General features: G+C 40.2%; 1 protein-coding gene across 1 annotated transcript in view; it reads right to left on the bottom strand.

Annotated features, from left to right (window-relative positions):
- Positions 1-23,308, bottom strand: part of FAM13C (family with sequence similarity 13 member C) — a gene marked incomplete at its 5' end in the record, with an annotated part of 115,406 nt that overhangs the window by 33,420 nt on the left and 58,678 nt on the right. Inside the window, 4 exons of the mRNA XM_084290035.1 lie at positions 1,704-1,825; positions 8,426-8,624; positions 9,891-9,947; positions 14,646-14,684. Coding sequence (XP_084146161.1) covers positions 1,704-1,825; positions 8,426-8,624; positions 9,891-9,947; positions 14,646-14,684 — 417 coding nt within the window. The remainder of the gene's footprint in view (positions 1-1,703; positions 1,826-8,425; positions 8,625-9,890; positions 9,948-14,645; positions 14,685-23,308) is intronic.

Consider the following 23,308-nt stretch of genomic DNA (forward strand, 5'->3'; position numbering starts at 1 on the left):
GCTTTCACAGCTCTCACCGTGCTAAATCCAGGTGCCACTATTTAACAAACTTAGCACTTGTGGATAGCCAGCTTTCTAAGTAACTACCCAGGTGTTAAACAGAAGTAAATAGCACAGCAAACAACAGTGTCATATAGGCAAACTGAAAAGGCCAAACAGTTGAAGTGCACTGGGTAACTTTGCTGTGGTTGCTGTTTAATTCAGGCACACTATGGCTTTTATGTTTAAAGTCCATCTTTCTTTCGTTATGTTTCTGTTACCAGTCGTGTTACTTCCTTATCTATCCTAACACAGATGCTACCAGACGAGCGTTGGGCAGGTCTAACTCTCTGGTACCAAACTCACTGTTCTCCTCTTGACAAGTAATCCATGTGATTTTTTCCTAGAGTAAAGAATACCAGAGATGTAGAAGGCAGGTTTCCTAGGCTAGGGGTAATTAGAAACACTTTCCGATATGCAGGATTTGCAGTGTCTCAATTGCAGATACAAGCATTGGAGGGTGAATATAGTTCTTTCTGAAAGCTAATTAAATGCTTGGTCATTCTGCTAAAGTTTCCTTTGAGAGCACAAATTAAAATCATTTACAACATTGCCTACTAAAGGCTGTCATGAAGGCAAGCAGCTCCTTTCACATAAAGCACCAAAATACCATTGGATGGCAACTGATATAATTGAGCTAGCACCAACTTGAGACAGGCCTTGGAGGCAATGAGCTGTGTGTGTCCACTGGCTGTGTCCTGACCCACTGATCATCCCCAGGGCGTACAGCTGCTGCTCAAGTCCCCTCCAAAGAGAGCCAGAGCCTCTGTCACGCTGCAGTGGAAGCACTCAGAGCACCAAGGCTGTCATGCACCTTCAGGCAGAGAACAGAGATCAGAGAGTCCTGGCTCACCTGCCTGAAACTCAACGTGCACAGCAAAGCAGGGCTGATCCAGCACCTGACCATGGGAAATCTGTAAAGCAGTACCCTGAAAACTAATGACTCTGAAGAGCATGACCTTATTTACACAGTCCAAGCCCGTCAGTAAGAGCTAAATCTTATCCTTGGGACGTGCCTTTGCTGGTAGGTCGGGTCAGCTGGGTGAGGTGAAGCCCCACTGCCAGCCTTTGGCAGAGCTGTGAAGGATTGGGAATGGAATTCTGACTCCCAGTAGTTACCAGAGGTAGGTTACTTCATGATCTGCTGGGTTGCCTGTATACAAGAGCCAGCTAACTCTTGACCTGAATGTCCCCCCCATCCCTCCATACCCTTCACAGCATTGAAACAAGCACAGTTCCACAGTGCTCAGGGTGTAAACAATATGTAAATGTTTATATACCCATGCTAAAATCAAGTGTGTGGCTTCCCATTTCTCAGTGGGAATACAGCTCTGAGAAAGACTGAGGCAAGTCGGGGGGGGGGGGGGGGGGGGGGGGAGGGTGTATTGAGCTATTTTTCTTGGCATTGGCACACAGGAACTGAAATTTCTGATCTGAGGATGTTTTTCCTGTTTGAAATTGAAGGGGTTTAAAGAAAGATAAAAATTTGCATTCTTATCTTCATCCCTTTCATTTTCTCCAAACAGTTCTAGGCACATAAATACAGAATACAACTGCCAATTGGGAGCCAGGAGTCTGAATATTTCATACGAAAGGCAACAAATAAATTAGCCTTTCCTAGAATTAATCAGAAATGGAATGCACTGTCTTATCCCAAAGCTTACCTTGGTTGAAACCTCACGACTTCTTCCTGGCATCTGAAAGACACGTTCTGTGCATAGTCATTAGCTGAGGATCCTTCCTTCTCCTGCCTGTCTGAGAGGCCTGGCAATGAGCTCTCCAGCTCCTGCAGAAAACAACAAAAATGTTCAATGTCCTGTCAGTACTGATCAAACTCAGCTGAATATTTTGCTTTAAGGAAGAAAGAGCTTCATGGGACTGGATGCTGATTTGTGGTTCATTGTTATTTTTTGGTAACAATGTGCAAACAATTGGAAAACACAGAGTAGAAAAGGTTTTAAACAAAGAAGCGTCATTCACTGTAAAATGCTTTTTGAAACTAAAGCAGACAAGAAGCTACTGTAACCCTTTTGCTATTTATTAGTTAGATAACATATGTCAGCATCTGAGCTAAGAGGTGCTGCACACAGAGTTCAATATTTTTTGCTTATTTATAAATTTACATTTAAATTGAAATTATTTATTCACATGTCAGTAATATTTCTTTGCTTGGGCATAATCAGAAAAATTTTGGCTGACAAAAGCAAATTCAGTTCACTTAAATACAATTTGTAAAGTTTACCCAGCTTCTTGTTCCTATTGCTCTTTCCCTTCCCCAGCATATTCATAGCTTAATGAAGAGAGTATTTCTGCAGAGGAGTGAAAATCAGTGAGCAAAAGAAAATAAATAAATAATCAGACATCTAGCCAAAAAGGAAATAGAAAAGGCAATTTACGCAACAAGTCAAGGCCAGAACTAGGAATTAGAAAGGAATACACTTGACTTCAAGCTTTCAGAAACCAGTTGTATGGCTGTGACAATTTATTTAGCATGTCTTAATTTCCTTACCTATAAAATGGGTTATAATATTTCCCTTGTATTGCAAAGGGGTAAGTCAATGAACATTTTTTCAAATCAAAGGGTTTTTTTTACTTTATTAGCTTTTATCAGCCAATGATTTATTCTACTCATTTACAAAATTAAAATGCAATGTGTTTTGCAAAACAACGCATTCACTTCCCCTGGTAAAACAATGTTCCTGAGTTTGCTCCAGTCTCAAAGCTTAGATGCAAGCTTGAAAGTCATAAGATTGGATAGGACTGCTTGCATGGGAATTTGGAGTGCTGAAGTCATTCTGCATTTACAAAAAAACATGGATGCTTTTCACGTCCTTCTTAGCCTGTTCTATTTTTACAGATTATGAATGAATCTTGCTTAGAGATACACTATTTAAACAGAAGTAAATTATTATTTTATAAAATTGCAAACTCTACTAAAAGTTATAAAATTCGAGAAAGTTGTCTAAATGATCTTCTCTCTGGAGAAATATTCAGTGCTTGCTTCTCAAAATTAATGTGGAAGGACTAAAGGAACTTGTAAAAAAAAATGGTAAAAAAAAATAAATACATAACAAGACCAATCATTGGTATTTTACTTAATTTTTACGATGATATTAAACTATACTCTTACAATTTATTTTAATCTAAGACCTCTTATAAAGTACCAGGATACTTGTTGAATAAGGGAATATTAATTTCTACTTGGTGTATGAGATCTGTAAAAATATGCCTGTAATGCATTCACAGAGGTGTAAATATTTGTTCTTAGATGTGCTTAAATTCAAGTTGACGACAACAGCTGCTAATACAGGCAAAAATAAAACTTTGGGTACTATGTAAATGATCAAAACAAGTTTACCAATTTTATCTTGAGGCTGAAATCTTCTCAGTGTTGGACTGTTTAAATCATTCAGTTCCAAAAAGCCAGTCCAGGTAAAAGTGCTAAACCAAACCTGCATTTGGTAAGTGGTAAACTTACTTCAGCAGAAGCCTCTCTTGCAACAAGTTCCGCTCTCCACTATCAGCACAGAGAAAATGACAATTCAAGATGCTTTCTGCTAGGTGAAAGAGAAAGTTGAGGACCATAATACATGGGGTGGTTTTTGTTTGTTTGTTTGTTTTGTTTTTAATTATTATTATTGTGGTGGTGGTGGGTTTTGGTTGTTTGCTTGTTTTGTTTGTAAGTTGTTAGGATGTTATAGAAAAACCCTAGAGAATCACCCTTGATGGGATGACTGTTTCTTTAGAGCAACAAAATCCTTTTCTGCTGTGTCAGAGGCAACAAACAGTATAGAGCTGTCTTCCATTTTACTTTATTTATTTTGATAGACAAGGAGTAATGGTTTTAAACTAAAAATGGGTAGATTTAGATTAGATATAAGGAAGAAATTCTTTACTATGTCAGCCAAAAACTACCATCATACACATGTTGAGATAAATCCGTTTCTGTTTCACAAGCTAATTTTTTTTTAATGTTTTTCTCCAATCGCAGCATATCATAAACCATCTCTGCCACAGCATCTGAATTACGGTACAGATGTACAAACTTGTGCTGTGTTTACACAGCAGCTTATCTGCTCTTGAACCTCAAAAAGTGCCTTGCAACCTTAATATGCCCTATCCAACACACAAACACTTTTAGATCTCTTCAAATGCAAATTCCTGACCGTGATTCCTGCCCCTGGGAATACTTTATCAGCACGTGGGCCCAGAGCTCTGGTATACCTCATGGTGCTGTGTCAATGCAGAGAATAGCCAGGACTAAAGTCCTGAGCAGAAGTGCCTCCTACACCTCCTGAAAACACCAGTCCACACAAGACAAGAAGCAGATGTGTTTAATGGACAGTGAGCAGTGAATGGAACAGATTTAACCCATGACAGGGGGTATAATTTGAACATAAACAGAGTATATGTAAAAAACAAAGTGGAACCTGAGATGTTCATACGATCGTGTGGCTACTGTCTTAACATTGGCTCTGATTTTTTTTTTTTTTTTTTTCTGTGTATTTTAAACCACAACTTTAATACTGGAAGTCCTCTGAAATTAATATAGGTTGATAACTTAAGTTTATACTCAAAATACAAAATTTCACACAGCAGTTGTCAGAATTCCCATCTCTGGGTATCTATTGTTAAGCCGCCATTTCATTTTAATAGTCATTTACCTTAATAATATGACTTAAAAACTGAATTTACCTCGTTATACCCAATATCTAGTATGTTTAGTGTCATCATATAAAAATATCACAATATCAATGAGGATTCAGAGGATGGATTCATTTAATAATCTATTTTCATGAATGTGTATTAACACAGAGTAACCAAAGAAAGGATTAGGCAAGCAGAGCAGACTTTCTATTCCTCACCATCTGTTCTTACACTGAACCCCTGAACTATTTTCTAAGCATATACTTCCTTATCTCTTGAAGCCCCAAAAATCCTAATCCATTTGATTTTCTAGAGATAAATATTGCAGAATTACTAAACAGAGCTCATGAAACCAGGGAAATGGTGAACCCAAGTAGCTGGAATACAAAGTTATAGCCACATTCCAGCAGCCTGCCCCTGGTCCCATACTTTGGAAAAGTTACAGATGCCCCCATGCCCAGCTCCAACCTCCACACTCAGTTTCTGCCTCCAAAGAAATTACCAGATGCAATATCCAAGGAACAGCTTTACTGTAGTGAGTTTTTACCAGTTGATGTTTTTGTCAACTGATGTCATTCGGTACTGCACTTTTATTAGACTTGGTCCTGTTAATCATCACTGGAAATGCAATAACCTTTTCTGCATCAAGACACAACCACATATACTACGTGACCACAGTACTACACTTGTGTAGTAAAAATCTTGTGTGATAAAAATCAGAGGTACAGATATCACACTTCAGCAGCCACACACACTTCCGAGCCTCATGAAGCTCAAAATCCCCAAGATGGCCATCTTTCCCCTACTCGAGCAGAGACCTGCTCCCTCTCAGTGACCTTTCTACAGTGGAAATCCCCTGGATTCTCGCTAGCAGAAAGGCATACAAAATCGTTTCCATCCAAGCAGACTTTAATCCTTCCAACACATGCAGCAAACTTATTTACCAAAAGCCTGTTCCAATTTTAAAGGGACGAGTTTCTAAAAATACAGCTCGCGGGCTTATAACACGTAGTTGTGAGTAGCAAGCATTCTTGACTTATCAGAGCAACATCTTTAAAAGAGACACTGCCACTGCAATATTGTCACAGTCTCTTTTTTATGCCACAGAGAACTCAGGCTGGGGAAGTGAGACTGCTGAAAAAGTACAGTATCGATAAACACAAGAAAATGAGGATGAACAGTTTAATCACCATTTGCAGCGCATCATACTTTTCTTTTACAATGCTTGTACTCAGTTACTGCTGTTTGTCAGCTTGACATCAGCTGCTTTTAAGTACATCATTTATCTCACTGAATGGCTTGGTGGCAAGCTGTTTCCCAAAAGGAAGGTATATGCAGTTGCACAGTGTTTCAAAGCATCAGTCTGTCCCACTTCCCCAGGTAACAACAGCCTGCCATATACACAAAACCAAGAGCTACTAGAAAAAAACACAGCAGCACCTCACTTTCAGCTTCAAAATGGAGAGAAGCAGATGCAACCAGCTTATGATTAGGTCTGCTAACACAGACAGCTGCAGTAGTTTTTTTGAAGGTCACAACACACCAAGGATCTCAACGAGAATGCCTCACACACAAACACTTTACAGAGCACTCCTGCAAGCAGCCTAGTTTTCCACAAGCACCTTAAACAAAGCCATGAGCCAAGTGCTCGCTTCTTCAAGAACGAAAGCTTTCCAGGTAGCTGAAGATGTAGCAAAGCAAGCACTCGGGATCAAGGAGTGTGCACACCCCTACTGAGGAGAATGAAGGCTATGTCATATGAGGGACTTGGTAGATGCCTTCTCCTGAATAGCTTCCTTGTGTAAACTATTCCAAGGGGTAAACACTTTCCTGCACTGCAAACACCACTGAGCTCAGTATAGATATAGGATACTCATTGAAAAGTCTTTCACAGTACTAGGATACAATTTCCTCAGTGAATTTGCAGAGTTCCTGTTATGACAGGATGTTTGCTTTGTGCTTTGGTTTTATATTGCATTCAAAGCTCTCCATTAGTTCTTGTCTCTCAAGTAGTCCCAGCAAATCAAAGGTGGGATAAAACAGTGCCTACACGTTACCTCTTCCAATACAACAGAGATGGGAGCAATTGGGAGGTGGAGGAGGGCACAGGACCACTTTTGTTTTTCCTAATTCAAGCCTTTGAGTCATATGAAAATTATCTGCCTGACACTGTTTTTCCTTCCAGAGACTGCATATCTGAGTTGCAGTACTATTTTATGGCAGTCTAATTATATGCTCAAAAAGTTTCCCATGAAACAATATCAACATTTTCATTTAACCCCTTCAGACGACATAAAATACCATGGAGCAGCAAATCTGTGCTATATTAGCTCTCATTGAGTGAGAGATACAGACATGATATACACAGGGAGAGGGCAGACAGAAGACTCAGAGGCAGCTGAAAGAGCAAGAGATTATCTGTGAGACAGATCTTGCCGTTTTTATGACTTTCTCATGACTCCTCTTCCTGATTTGCCTCCACTTGCGCTTCATAGGGAAAAATTTCCAATCTTTTTTTTTTATCTGCCAGCAAACACACACACCTCACCTACCTGCAGCCTACACAGTATGTCCTAGTAACGCAATACAGTTACCAAAAAAAAAAAAAAAAAAGAAGTTATTACTTCATCTTAGGAATAAACTCCAGAAAAAGCATGCAAAAAGATTAGGGCAAGAGCTAATGTTGATATCCTAAAAGAGACTGTGATAATACCACTAGGATGCTATTTGCCTTTGGGTTTTGTTCCATGATACAAAAAGACATTCCTGGTTTTGAAGGTAACACATGCCATCCAAAATAATGAATTCCCACTCTAAATTTGAAAAATTGGACGAAAATCACTCCTGGCCTATGAATGGTTCAAAGCACTTCAGAAAGCACTCTGCAAATTTCTATCCACCAACAAGAAGAGAGGAGAAACAGAAAATACAAAAGGCAAATACACTACACATGAAAGATGAAATACAGACATTTCACGGGCCTTTTCCCTAGTACAGGCTGCCTATCTGCCAAAGTGAACATTAACAGTCCTAGTTAAGAGAATATTTCTAGCTGAGTTAAACCTGGACAAGAGCTCTATCCCTGACATTGCCCACGGGATTCGACTTGGAAAGCACTGGGGGAGAACAGAGGCACTTCCTGCGGGTGCTGGGGGCACGGTAAGCCTAGAGCCTATGTAGGTACCTGCACTGTCAGCAGCAGAAGCTTCTTCATTTCTAGTCTTCTAAATAGCCTTTAGGAAAGTTACAGTTCTGCTCCCCTCAGCTCAACTCAAGGAAGCCTGTGGGCAGAGCGCTGGTACTAGTGTCTGCAGAGACTTTTGGAAAAAAATTATTACTTAAAGATGAGAAAAACATAACCAAGACAAAGGGGATATACCAAAGCTTTCCACAGACAGCCAAAATACCAGTACAAGACATCCTCAGTCACATAAAACAGAAAAATCTTATCATGTAGCCACAGGAAATCTGAAGAGAGAGATTTGTGTATCTTCAGATACGCTCTCCACTTACTTCTGACAACAGTCGCAAGACAGCCCTCCCTGCAATTCCGTGCCTCAAAGAAATTACTTGGCATTACAGGAGGGTTCCAGGACTCCAGGTCCCTGAAAACTGGGGTAGATTATTGTGGGGTTATAGCCACATCATGGATTAGCAGAGAGCCCCACTTCTTATTTCAAAAGGTGTGCTTGCTCAGACACTGTGCCATAAACCCACTCTTGGTAAGTTCGGTTTTTACCTGACTTTCCTCATGGCTTTTTCCATTTTCTAGCTTTGCCAAGGGCTTAGGCTTTCTTAGCTTTAAGTTGCCCATGTCAGGCTTTAGAGCATAGTCAGTTACTGCCTGCTCTTTATGCTGCTGGTTGTCTTGCAAAGGCAGCTGCCTTTCTCCTAAGACAGCAGTGTTGTCCAGATAATTTTCTTTGTTATCATCATCTCTGTAAGAAAAACAAAAATGAAATGCATCAGACAGGACTTCAGACAGCTGTCAAAACATTATGAAGAACATCAACAAGATCTCAGCTATTCATGGTGTTTTAATTTTAATGTTAAATGTATGTTGCCTACATACCAAACAAACATTGCATATATTAGTAAAATGATTCTAAGAGGCTAGTGCTTATTGAGAAATCACAAGCTAAACTACTGTTAGCATTATTATATATTTATTTGTGGAGACATTTAAATGAGACTAGTTTTAGAAGCACTCTTTGGCCTCAGCTCTACATTTCATATTCCCCAAATAAAACCTGGAACTGTCTTTTTCATGCAGCAGGCCTCTCCCTGTCCAATGCTTTACAGTAGTTTATAATCTCACAGAAATGTTTTCGCGCAGAGTAATTCCTCCCTATAGTCACACTTCCCTTCTGACAGCCTTTCGTCATCTTTCTGAGGGCTTTTGTACAAAGCAAGGAAGGTAGGCACACGAAGCAGGGTTTGAACAATCGGAGGGATGTTTGGGTGGATGGGATGAGCATCACCTGCTACCAGTTTGGAGAAAGGTTCCCCTTTATAACACCATAGCTGCTGGTTTAAACAGATGCTGTTGTTCATGCATGCTCTGATAACCACTGAATCTTGAACAGAGGTTTTCAATCTTTGCCTAGTCTACAAGGTGCAACCTATCCTAAGGAGACTTTGTTAGCCTTATCCACATTCATCCAATCCCACCTTAAACCTCTCTAATGCCTTCTATTGGGAACAACCCAAATGCAGGATGTGAGACTGCCTACTTAGCTGGCAGGATGAGCAGACTGGTACTATTGCTCTGCAATCCCTGACTATTATCTAGTGTGCAGGTGAAACTTCGTTTATCAGCTTCATTTTTTTCACAGAGATTCTTCAATGTGCATATCCTTGCACAGTTACAAAACTCCACTTACTACTGCTTTGTACCAGCTGCTGTACAGTAAAACAAAATATATTAGTTTCAGAGCTCCATCTGAATGAAAGTAATATGATTTGGAGTTAAAAACACAGACCATAACATATTTTCTTATAAAATGACATTTAATCCTCCTATTGTTTACATATATATAATACTAACATGCACTTCCCAGAAACAGTAATAGCTATAGCAGGCAATACCTCAGAAATTCTACATTCTTTTGACAATAAAGGCTTCTTTCTAATGGTTTAACAGAAGTCCTCTGACAGCTTTACTTGTTGCCAATGGATTTCAGACAAAATTTGCAATAGCATACCTGGAGCTGCAGCTGGCCACTTGATCTTCATGTACAGAGTCTGAATTCCTGTCACACCTTGAAAATAGATAGAAAATAATTGCTGATAAATAATTGCTCCTGCAGCAGAAATTTAGCTTTCAATAACATGACAGTGCAGCTGAAAGTACGCATAAACACATTTCACATTCTCACACCTTAGCTGAATCATTTAATGTCATAGCTTCTCAGTGATAGCCTACATCTCAGAGGAAGAAGAGGATTTGAAATGTTAAATGCACACAATTTGGCATATCTTTCTCAGCCAGCTGGAAATAATGACAACAAAGGCTTCAGATGTTACCATAAAAATTACAGAAAAAATTTACATGAAATCCTGAGTTTTGATTGCTTATATAATATATTTAACATTCAAAAAAGAATTAGAAACAACAATTAGCTAAGGCTTTTTTTCTCTTAGACTCACCAAAAAAAAAAAAATAACAACAATACAGCAGTCATTCTTTGAGCAGCAGGGAAAGTAATCCCCAAATAAATTACAAAGTGACCATTAGTCAAAAGTGAACTATCAGAATTTTTTAAAATGCACAAGGAATAATAATCAATTCCATCCCACTGTGTAAAAAACAGCAAAATTATCATAGGACTACATAATCAAAACAAGAAGTCTGGATAAATATGCAAAACGCCAGTGTTGAACAGTGTACTGTGCAGCATCGATTAATTTTGCAGAATGATACAGCTGCAAAGCCCAAGATCAGTTTTTCTTCAAATAAGCATCCATATATACACATACCGTCCCAACAAACATGTACATACCCTTCCTGGGTATGATTTCTACGGAAGAGTCAGGGCCCTGCCCTCACCCTGAGTTCATACTCACAGGGCACAGGCACTGAGTAGGCCTGGAGCGCTTGAAGTTTGCTGGCACAGGAATCTCTTCATTATGTGGGATGCAGCCTATACTTCCGCTGACTTGTTAAATTTTTAGAAGAGCTGCCCAGTTTAGGACAGAGCACATTAAGTGATAAATTCATAGCTCTGCATTGCAATTTGACGGCAAGGATTTTAATATATTCCTCTTTCCCACCAGTCTTCTGCCAGCATCTTTACCAAAAGCCAGACTGCTGCAGAAATTATTTAAAGGGATACAAAGTATTTACACTTCCTGAATACATCAGCATTTGTCTGAAAGCATTCGCTGAAAGCAACTGGAACGTATGCCTACAACTGCAGGTTTCCCTCAATCACATAATATTCCTGCAATGGGTGCAGTTCTCCCTGCAAGGCAAACTGGACTGACAGATGGAAGACAGAGCTTGATGCACACAGTGAATAAATTTACTGTAGAAATGTAGCTTTCTTTGCCTCTGGATGTCTGTCACACCTTTGCCTCTGATCACTCATAAATGACCTTATTGATCTCTGAGATAAGCAAGGCGTGAGGACAGGGTGTAATGGGTAATATAAATATTCTCTAGTATGAAGAGGGAAGCCAAGGAGAAAAGGAGCCAGGTACCTGGATGGAAACTTTCAGCAAGGAGAAAATACAGAAAGGAAATACACAGTGAGGAGACAGTGCCAAGGACAGCTGGCTGGACACAACTCCCAGCACAGACCCAAGAGCAGGGTGACATGCCACCAGGTGCACCACGCACCGTGTACACAGGCAACAAAGGCCAGGGACCCCCGCTGGGGCCCGCTCTCCCTCCCACGTGTGACACAAGAGAAGATGGGAGGGGGCACTTCCAACACCAGCTTCACTCACCCCCTCCTCTCAGCAGTCAGCACACTCAGAAGTCTTCACCTACAGAAGACCATTTTGGCAACTGGGAACGCTCTCTGGAAGTACGGTGGGTGACTGAGCGCAGGTCCTTCAGCCAAGGCTACGTGTGCATATCTGGGTGCATCCACCTTAACCTGGGGAAGGGCCCTCGGGGGTCACCTTCCCTCAGCTGGCTGTAATAAGGGTGATCTAGAGAAGCGGAAAGCCTAACTCGGCATGCACCAACTGGTTATACATCAAGACGTTATAAATACTCTAAGTGAGCACAATAAGCTGTATTTAAGTAACAAGATAGCAGTAGATATGAAAAATAAGCAACGGTGAATCACACAAGGCAGTGAGCATCACGCAATGAAAAAGACTGTGAGGCAGTTCAGAAGCACAAAACCTGAAAGGGCAAATCGACTTTTTTCTCTCTGCAGGAATAAACATTAACCAAGGAAACTCACTCGCACAAGACACTGCTTGAGGCTAAGATCATAGCAGGACCTTTAAAAGATGAATTCACAATATAATGAAAATATCCACCATGAAAGCACAGTGTTTTCACATTGGTTTCTTCCAGAAATGCAGCTTATGTGTTCATGCCACTTGTCTGTATGTACGAACACACAGATACTCACACTCATCTCTTCCCACCTCTAAATCTCATTGCCCAACTTCAGCCACATTTTAACAGCTAGAGGAATACTCAAGAATTTGGTAAGTTTTGTGAAAGTCTGTGGCCATGCAGTAGGGAGAGTTGCCACCACCAGAAAAACCGAAGCAGCATCAGACTCATTCCTAAAGCATCCCAGTATGCACCAGAACAGCCTCAAGTCATAAATCCCTAAGGGTTGAAGCTTAGAATGGGCATGAAATTTGCCTTTTGACATATAGGATGGGATCCCAGTGTAGACAGACTGCTGCTCTGACTCTCTATAGCAATGCCTCTGTACATTTCTTCCAGAGAACTCTGTTTTTGTGGGATTGGCTTTTTATTTTTCCATTTTCACCTTTCTATAGGAGCCATTTCAGTACAGCTGGAAAACTGCTTCCTTTTGCAGATTTGACCTTTAAGATGTTCACATCAACTACTTCTCCACCTGGCTGCACACATGGCTTGCTGGGAGCACGGCAGCCCCAGGCACTTGTTTTATCTGGAGAAATGTTCCTGAAACTATTGTTTCAGTGATTTCATGTCATTCAGGAAGCCCTGATTTTTTCCTTTGCCACAAGGAAAGACAAAATGTCAATGGGGATGTCTAAATTGCACGGCAAGCTCTCTTTTTATTCTGTTAAACAGAAGTAACCTATTTTCAGAGATGGCTAGCACAAACAACTAGTGCTGAAATCAGTAGGAATTACGTATCCTCAGCACTTCTCAAGACAGGCTTTTGGGGGAGGCTTTAAAACAGGATTTAGGGAAAACAACTCTGGAAACCAGGTTTGTTCATTTGGACAATAATTTTCAGATGATGTTGTTCGCTTCCTTTGTTTTCTAAAAGCATGTTACTACTTCTGTGTTTGGGAAAATAAGATGAAAAATCAAAGCCCCTGAAACAAAACCAACAACAGCTTAAATGAGGGAGATTCAGCCTGCAGGCAGTTCCTGGCCCAGCTCTCCCTTTCAGTACTGATACTTTGCAGTCAGCTTTTCTGCCATCCTAGCCCTTATCTTAACATCACACAAAGCACCACAGCGCAAAGCTATCACCTTCAGGTCCCAGAAAACCTCAAGAGTGAGGCAGGCACCAGGTCACATCAGGGGAACATGGAAACAATGGGTGTATTTAGGGGACAGAGACAAGGAAAGGAGACAATAATATGAAAAAAGTACTATCTGAAATCTGGCTATTCTTCTGTAAAGGAGGAGCATCCCAGAATTTCACATACCACAATTAATCACTTAACTAACAGGTACACAAAAAAATAATTCAAAATGACTTTCTGATTTAACTAGCTCCTGTTAAATCTTCCCATATTTACCACAATCACACAGAAAAAGTGACTAATTTAAAATATCAACTAAAGCAAGGCAGGAATGTAGGAGAGATTAAAGAAATATTACTTATATTTTCCCATAGTGATTTTGACAATACTTTGGGATGGCTCAGACCAAATTACAACTCGGCCTGCTTTTCAGAGTGTGTTCTCTCCCCACAACACAGGCAAACGCAACACCATCCCGCTAGGATTTTTTAAATTATGAGTGTTTTAGCAGTGTAGAACTCACCTAATATACAAACAAATCTATAAACCACCTCCTTCCTGAAAAACTGCTTGACACATTATTGCTGAAGAGTCTTCCCTAAAAGCTTTTGAAACAACCAGAAGCATGCAAAATAATGAGAGAACACATGAACTGAAACATTTTAGACTGAAATAAAAAAAGACAATTTCATTTGTAATCCTTCCTAAGCTCTTCACCTTTCTAACTTTCTAACATCCTATTTTGTTGTCTCTCTCAAACAACAACAAAATCAACAGACATATCCTTATGATACAGACGAAAAGCCTTCCAATGAGTTTATGGAATTGATTACAAAGAAACAATGTATTTGGTGCTTGGTCCATCTAAATAATGTCTAATTATTTTTTCAAAATATTTGCAAAGACTTTTTTTCTTACTAATGTATGCAGGAAGTACAGAGCATGTGTTCAGACACACTTGAGCTTGTTAAGATCATCAGTACCAGAAATGAGCAATATATTCACAGGAGATTTAACCTACACTGAAATCATGCACTTAAACATGTGTGATGTACATCAGATTTATATCCTCCTAGAAAGGCATTTCATTGCTAAATGGTCAAAGAAAATGTAAAGGCAGCTGTTTTATGCAATACTTTCCATATTCTCAATAATATACTTAGATTACAGAAAACTGAATTAAAATATATGACAGAAAGCTTGGGACTTCTCACATAGTACTTACAATTATTCTCTACAGTAGCTAAACTCAGCATTCTTATTTAACAATAAGGCACATCTTCAAAGTGTTCACTTACTCTGCTAAAGCTGTGGTGTTGAAGGAATTATCCTGAATGCTGAAACAGAAACAAGAAAACATCAGACAAGTCAGCAAAGCAGGCAGGCTCCCTGTATCGTCCTCAGTTGTAAGAACACATGCACAAACATGGCATTGCAAGGCAAGTCTCTGTGTGCTAGCTCTACATGCACGACTGTACCTTCGGCTGCTCTGCACATGCTCATAATCAAGGAACCATAGGGATTAGCCCTACAACACTCACAAAGCCCATCCAGCAGTGCTTTGAATTAATACGGCGATGCAGGTAGTCCGTGAGGCTCAGAAAGGGATCATATTCTTTTGTAACTGTAACACTGCTGCTAATAAAGTCTTAGGTTTACAAACAAGTATTCAGCATTCCGTCCTTTAAATGCCTGTTCTGTGTAATTGGCTCATCAAACACAATGTTGTTTTTATTACTTAAATAGGGCTGCTCAGCTAAGATCTCTGGATGTTTTTTTCTTCTTGTTTGGTGGTCTCTTACATGCTCAGCTCATGGCCAGACCCCAGGGGAAGCTATGAAAAAATAATCTGGCAGAAAGGACAGTTCAAGTAGCAAAAGGCTATTAAGCAAACCACAAGCAATAGACGAAACCATTCCTATGAAAGGAATAGGCTGCTGCCCTCCTGCAGCAAAATGTTTCAGACCTGATGTAATATATTCGCTGAGGGTCAACTCAGGATACAGTAAACGGCTGGTTTTGAGGCAGCAGTGGAATTCCCCCTCAAACAACACCTCTCAAAGCCAGTAAATACATTCTTGGATCATTCTGAAATCTTATAGCCACACAAAACAAACAAAATCCATTCTCACTGATACATACCAGAACAGGGCTTTTTTTTTTATATACATACTTTTTTATTTTTTTATTTTTTGCTTGGGAGGAAGCAGAGAAGGTAGTGTAGACAACAGCGTCTTACGAGCACTCCTGCTTGTGACAATGGCACCTGACAGACACCAGCAGCAAGCAGAGCAGGGATTCAGAGAGGTACAGCATCCCCTTCCTTGCAGTAGATCGTGTTGCTGCGTGGTATCGACACATCTCCCAGGTGGCAGCGGCAGGCAGGAGCCACAGACGTGACAATTTCCCCTCTCTCACCAGCAGCGCTGATGGTGCATCTTATCTTCATCTTTCCCCAGCCCTCCTACCTGCTTGCACACATTATTTGCTTTTTTCTTTCCTGTGTTTGCATATATATCAATTCATATCACGGCACAAATTATCTGGGGATCAGAATATTACAGCCGGTCCCTAGGGACTTCTGCCCTACAAAGAAACAGGCTTTGTGAGAGAAGGGTGAACAGAAAAACTCAGTTTAATAATTAGCATTTATAACTTGCCCTAGATATAAAATTTCAAATTTTCTCCTCCTGTTTCCAGTTATTCAGGTCTGACTGTACAGATCTAAATTTTTTTTTTATTTATTTATTTTTCTATTTGCAGGACAGCACCTGAACAAAAGGTGTGCTTCTAGCTGTTGTGGCAATCAAAAACTCAGTTTGCATGCTAAAAAAAACAAACACAGTGTAGGGCAACTAAAATATCTTAAATTATTTTTAATAAATATACTTCAGAAACTGTGAGTGCTTGGCTCTTGATTTTAAATGCTGAGGCTAACTTTACAGCTAGCATTTCAAGTGTGCAACAGGGGAATCACAGCTTTTTATCACAAAATCAGACTGACAAGCATCACAGCTTGATCAGAGCAGAGCTTAAAGAGACACTACATTTTTATCCCCACTCTCCTTCCTACACATGCACAAGAGGGAGAATGAAAACAAGGATTTTATAAACTTAACTTCTCCATTTCTAACTGTAAAGTTAAGGTCAAATTCTCTGCTAATTCACTCCCTGTGCAAACACACTACAGTGCTTTCTTGTTATTACTAATAACAGAACATGACTGAAGAGCAGTTTGTAAAACAGGGAGGCTTTGGACACAGACCAACTTTAAAATGTCATCTCTTACATTGTTTGTATGAACTTCAGTGCTAAACAGCTGTTGCTAAATCTCTTCTAGGCAAGCACTTTAACTTTATTTCAGGTCACTAACAAACTTCCATTTGTTTTAAAGACAGTGCTTGACCAGTGTTATGGGATAGTCTCTTTTTGCATGGTTGTGAAATCATCCGGGGGAAACAAACAAACAAACAAACAAGATTTCACATAAAACAGAGTAACATCAATAAAGAAAGAAAATAAAGGCCGGCTAAAACCAGGATCCTGTTTCAGAGCTAATCTTCCAACCAGACAGATGAAGCCATCCTACTCCTGGGGGAGCCCAAGGGAGCAACTATTGCAGACTCACAATAACTTCACCTCTATTCTTTTACTCCCAGAAGGAAGGAATTTCTCTTTAAGGGGAAATGCTTATTTCACCAGTGATGTTGGCTTGGCCCTACTGGCTAACCCCACTTCCTTTCATGTGCTTCCCATCCATGTGCTCTGGGCAAGACCAGAACAGGACGAGTCAGGTGTGGCAAAGCCAAAGATGCTCAAACATGTATCTTTTTTGCCTCTAAGCTCCAAGCACAACCTCCTCATGTTCAGTAATGAAGTTAAAGTCAATCAGGCTTGAAATGCTATAAAACATCACTCTTCAACATACTGAAATTTGCAGTGCCTGGTACATTTTGTCATCACTTTCACATGATGTGTCAGGTCTCTCATCATCCTGATGAAAATAATGCTACGCCCGTATGTGAAGTGAGCATTGGATTATGCCACTGAAGAGCAAGTATACTTTTACGCACATTTTTTTTTAAGTCATTAAAATACATCTTTTTATTCTCAAAATAAAGGATTTTAAATCAGTTTTTCCTTTTTTTATGTCTAGTGATTTAAAGGATTTATATTTTTCAAATATCCTGACTGCAGAAAGACAAATTCTTCTTTAAAAGCTTCCTATTTTATATCCACTTTTGTTTTCATCCTCTTTTGCCAGAAGTTGATCAAGCCAAGATAAAGATCGCATGCCAGCTCTCAGCTGACAATAAACATAGAGGACGCCAAAGCAAACATCTACCTATATTCTGGAGATATCGGGATTCGGAAATACATTGCTGTTCACTTCTTAAAATTTGAGTAAAATATTGTCTTTTTATGGTTGACAAATAGATTGGCATAGAAATTTCTTTTTTTTTTTTTTTTTGTTTGTATCGCCAAGAGAATTACTGCTAGCTCAGGAGGAAGGCTGAGGTGGGAATCGTTTAGCGTGTAATAAAGACACATGCACAATATAGATGGCACATTCACAAACTGCGAACAACATTAGTTGGCACTATAAACACATCAGCCAGGGAAAGCTATACAAAGATGGTATGGTCTACTTGCAGAAGACTTCAAAAGAAGAGAGAGGTAGTGAGACAATTCAAATGTGATCATACAGGCAGAGGCCAGACTGTAATTTATGTGCAAGTAGTACTTCTGGCTTCAGGAGTACAGAAGAAAGCCCGATGATCAAGATCAAAAGGCCAGACAAAAAGGAGGAATAGTAAAACCTGCCAGGCTGCAGTTGTCTGAAGGGTCACCCACCTCCAGACTTCCTGGCAGTTTGGTTTCACCGAACAACAGAACCTTAGCCACAATTTCCAGCCTTTGCTCATCTGAGTAAATGACTGTGTTCTCCTAAGGGGATTTCTGACTCAAGTAAACGACAAGGCTTTTCAATTTTAACCACAGAATAATGAAGATTTTGTACTGGGAAATAACCTGTATGTTTAGAGGGAGAATTAACTTATTTGCAAAGAACTTTAAACTCTCAAAGGTTCTGGTAAAGTTAGAATTCGTGCATTTAATATCTGCTATCTGCTAATGACAAATTCAGTGCAATCCTACAGGGTGTGACTAACATTTATTGCACGACTGTGTTCTTTACTATTATTTGTTATTCCACAGAGTCCAAAGTGCTTGTGCTGAAATGGCTGCATCAGAGGCAATTACATTTTGCACTATGGTTAGGCCATACGAGGGAGCTGCACTAAGCGCTACGGAGGGACACGAGAGACGCGGTACGACACGCTGTGCATGATGAGGAGGCCAAGGTGGCTCCCTCCTGTCTGGGAAGATGTTACTCATGTTCCACTACCCAAATAAAGGGAAAGTTGGAATGAGCTCTCCCCTGCTGCCTCTCCGGGTTAAGTCAAGTCATCCCTGCCAGAACCAGCTGAGCTCGGAGACTCATAAAAATATTGAGCAAATTTGTTTGCCTTGGAGTATGTGTGCTCCTGCCAAGTAGCAATACCCTGAAGTGCTCCAACAGTCCATCGTCTGCCTCTCAGATTGTACCAACACAGAGATACACTCAATCTGACCTGTGCACACACACACTACATAGGCTTTTATGGAAAAAATACATTCACACTCACCAAAGAGCAGATTAAATAAGTTTGCTTGTCGGGTCACGCTGCTGCTTCTGAGGTCACAGTTATGACAAAACACTTTCATTTAAGCAGAAAACAAACTGATGGACTCTTCAGTCACTCATCTCCGCCTTCAGCATGTCTGTTCTCTTCGAACACACAGGGATTTTTTTATGGGGTAGGAGCAGGGATCATTCTGCAGGAAATGTTAGCACTGTGGATCATTCCAGCTCTGCCCTTTCTTCATGAGGGATATTTTTGCTACTCTCCAATCAGTAAGGCATAAACCAAGGAACTGCCGTGTGAGAGAGAAGCCATATGCTTCTTTCCTATAGTGATAAATACTGAACACTACATTCAAGCAGCTGAAAATATTCGTGTGTTCACTGACTTGCTTGCTTGACATGCTGTCTGCCTTTTTATGGGTGACATTCTCAGAGACATCAGAAAATATCTTAAGGCAAATTAAACTAAACACAGCAGTTACATGTAGGAGCCAGTTTGTGAGCACTCAGTCCACTTTCTCTATCTTTGATTCTCCCAGTGACCTAATTAGCACATCATCTGAGTTAATGGACCTGGGGGAAAAAACATTCAGCTGATCTTGCTGTATGTCTTAAAATGCATAGACATGCTCACGCACGAAGAGACTCGAGCGGAGTGTAGGCGCAGACACAGTTGTCATCCATTCCAGGGCAATTCTACAAAGCATATATATGTTGGATTGGATTGAGTTTTGTGTAACTGCACAAACTTTCAGGGTTATATTTTCTAAAGATGAGTTAGTGAGCAATTAAACTGCACACACGTCCTTGCTCAAGCCTTCTAAGCACTGGGCCCGTAAGTCCCATACACACTCCATAGTACATCCAAGTTTGTACAGGGGAAGGCATGTCTACCCTGTCGTCCAAAATGCACAGCCCCACACCAGTCAAATCCCTAGCCTTTTAAAGGGAAAAATATCATGGAAATGCACAGGTTTTTGCAGATTGGAAATTCTGATTTGTGAACCACTTCATTCCCATCACTCAGGTTACATTTTTGTTGCTCAGGTGCATACACCTCCTGTGCTACTGGTGCCCTGGTTAGTTAGCACAAGCAAACTTCATACGGGTCTGCAGATTTGAATAAGTGTGCTAAGTTATTTTGTTTTGGAAATACAGATTTGCACCTCAAAGCCTGTTATTAAAGAACAAGCTGCTTTATGAAGTCCAGTCATCTCTGTTGAAAATTGTCATGCAGAGATGCCCAAGTATCATTATCCAGCATGCACTAGGCTGCCCGACAAACTCAACTGTACCAGTCAAACTGGTGCTGGTGTCTGAGCCATTACAGACACTAACGCTTGCTTGACTGCACTCACCCACTGCAGGTGATTTGGTATTGCCACAGATGACAAAACAATTTCCAGCAGGCTTGCACCAACATTGGGCTAGACTCAACAAAGCACTAATTTAAAATCAAGTTTGTCTTCTGAGCATCCCAGACTGATTACTTCAGAGACCTAGAAAACATTGGAAAATGCTTATATTATTGCTATTACATAGAGTATGAACAGCAAAATTAAGGAAAGTTCCATAGCTTATGTTATTTCATCTGTTCACGTACAACAGTCTTACGCAACACCAAAGAGACCTAGTCAGGAATAGAAAATAGTTCTGGAATTCAGTCTCAAACTTCAAGAATGTCCTTTTCTTTCTAAGAGTACAGATCTTGCTGAACAATTTGAATGTGATCATATAGGCAGAGGCCAGACTGTAATTCACGTGCAAGAAAGCCAACCTGAAGTTGATGTGCATAGTGTTCCTTGCATTTTCCAATACAGAATTAAATGGAAAGGTGAACTTGAGCTCAACCATATTTTCTAAAGGCAGAGCATTTGAAAATAAATGGAACAGCAAGCAAACTGCTGCTCGTACCCTCAAGAAACATTAACGCTTTTTTCTGTTAGGTCTTTGCATCTGTAGACACGTGGAGCCACCCAGTCAGTTTGGTTCAAGTTAAGCCCAGACATGATAAAGATACGCAATGTATGTATGAAGGTGCCCTCATGACTCTTTTCTCTCTCTACAGAGGATGACAGTGGCCATTTAGAATAAGGCTGACTATGCTGGGCAATCTACTTTTTTTCCTGAAAGGAAAAAATAACAAGAAAGTATACACATGCTTTTACTCAGAGCTCTTCCTCATCTACTTGTGAGGTGCTTTGCAAACCACTAACTCCCACCTAACACAGTAACAACATTTCACCTTGCTTTACCTGCAGCTTCATCCTTCCAAAAGCACGTGAGCCAGAATGACAGAAAACAAAATCTAAACCTGTGTAGAAATCACATAAGAATATTAACTTAAAACAAACACTGCTTGATGCCAGAGCTTATTCTCAGTGACATATAGGCAAAATCTCTTAAATTGGCATTATCAAAGAGCTTCATTATCATTAAGAAAGTGTTTTCAAGCAGCACTTGGCCTTCTGTTCCACCATGCGCTGTGCACCACATGACAACTGCTGCCTGGTCCTGGTGATATCTGAGGGACAGTTCAGATAACATTAAAAACAGACTCACACTCAGTCCTCTCTAAGCCCTTTTCAGGTTTACAAAACACGAGTGTGTGCACTTCTACCACTCGGTTACAAGGAAACACCAACAGGCGGCTCTCCAAAGGTCAGGCAGGTGTACTGGTGGTCCACACAGAGCCACGCTAGTTTACACCACCTGAGGATGCTGCACATGTACTTATAGCCCAGCACGTCCAATCCATTTGATATGATGTGCCTCATCAATTGGTATAATATAAATATTTACATGTCCTTTTCTCAACTCACAGCATGTGCTGCATAAATCTAAAAGCAAGATATATCCAACTTCTCACAGACACCTTTGGAGCCACCCTCCTCCCCCTCTCTAGATGTCAATTCTGCACAATATTTCTTCCCAGTCATCTTACCTCTCATAGAGAGGAAAAGCTACTCATGTGGCTATGAATTTTGGGCAGGGAGAAAAGACAGAAGAGAGAATAATCTGGCTGGCAAAAGGAAAGAAACTGATATTGGAGAAAATAAAAGGACAGCATGAAAGAAACAGCAGATACAAAACAAGCACCATGAGCAAAGAATCACAACATAAAATGCAGTTGCGATAGGCAGATGGGGGAGATCCCTTCCTTTAGTTAAGGGCATTAGCTCATCTACATGTAGTTTTGTAGCTCCAGTTGCTCATTCTCATTTCCATTATGAAACATGCATGGTAGTGAATCCCACCTTTTTTTTTTTAAAGTTGTTTTTCTGATTTTCCATTCGCTCTAATGTATAGTCAATGACATTAGACAACTGCTGATTCAGACCATTAACTTTCTCAATATCATGATCCATTGACATCAGAAAAATCTCATCAGTTATGGCATATTCGTCTGCACTTGTATTTCAGCAAAAAGCCATGAATAAGCCAGTCAACATTAGCAGTCACAGTCAGTGGTCAACTCTTGCTCAGCTTCTACCTAGCTGTTTTAATTTCTTTTCATAACAAGTAGTTCTCTTTTATTCAGCTTCTATTTCTATTCAGGCTCCCAATCTGTGCTAGTATCCTACCACCTACTATTTTAATTTCCCTAAAGGATGATGCATCACTCCTCAGCACAGATAGAAGTTTGCTTTTCAGAAGTTTCAGAAAGTTTTTTAACTCATGCTTTTAACTCTACACTCCCCCCCCCGCCTCATCCCCCCCCAGACTTTAAGCACATGCACATGTACATTTTAGGTTAAGGGAAAGACAGAGAAAATTCGATTTTACCTGAACTTACATTCTCAGCAGATTATGTCTTTCAACATAGTAGAACTGGTGGGACAAGACAGCACTCTACAGAAATTAAATAATATAATCCTGTTACATAATATTCAGTTTTGTGGCATAAAACCAGAACCCTACAGAAAATGTAAATTAATGGCATAGAGATATCTTATTTGTATGTCCAAATTACCCTTCTCATTACTTAAAAGCCTTTTCTTTTGTATGATGGCTGTTTGGGGAAAAGATAAACCTGTTGCAGGCACTGAAACATAAGAAACACGTGACCTAATTTCAATACAAAACCGAGGAAATATCCACATAACCACATGCCATCCGCACTCTGCTTTTTATCCTCCTGCCACACCGCATATTGCTTAAGAGCGTGTGCTTTTATCCTGTGAGCTGGCTTGGCTCCCTTGCCATGCAAGAAGTGTCCTGAGATAGCAGTGAGCTCAAGCATGTCAGCAGACTTGCCCTGTGCAAGAGCCTCTG

This window comes from Netta rufina (genome assembly GCF_964035555.1).
Source record: "Netta rufina genome assembly, chromosome: 7".
NCBI lineage: Eukaryota > Metazoa > Chordata > Aves > Anseriformes > Anatidae > Netta > Netta rufina.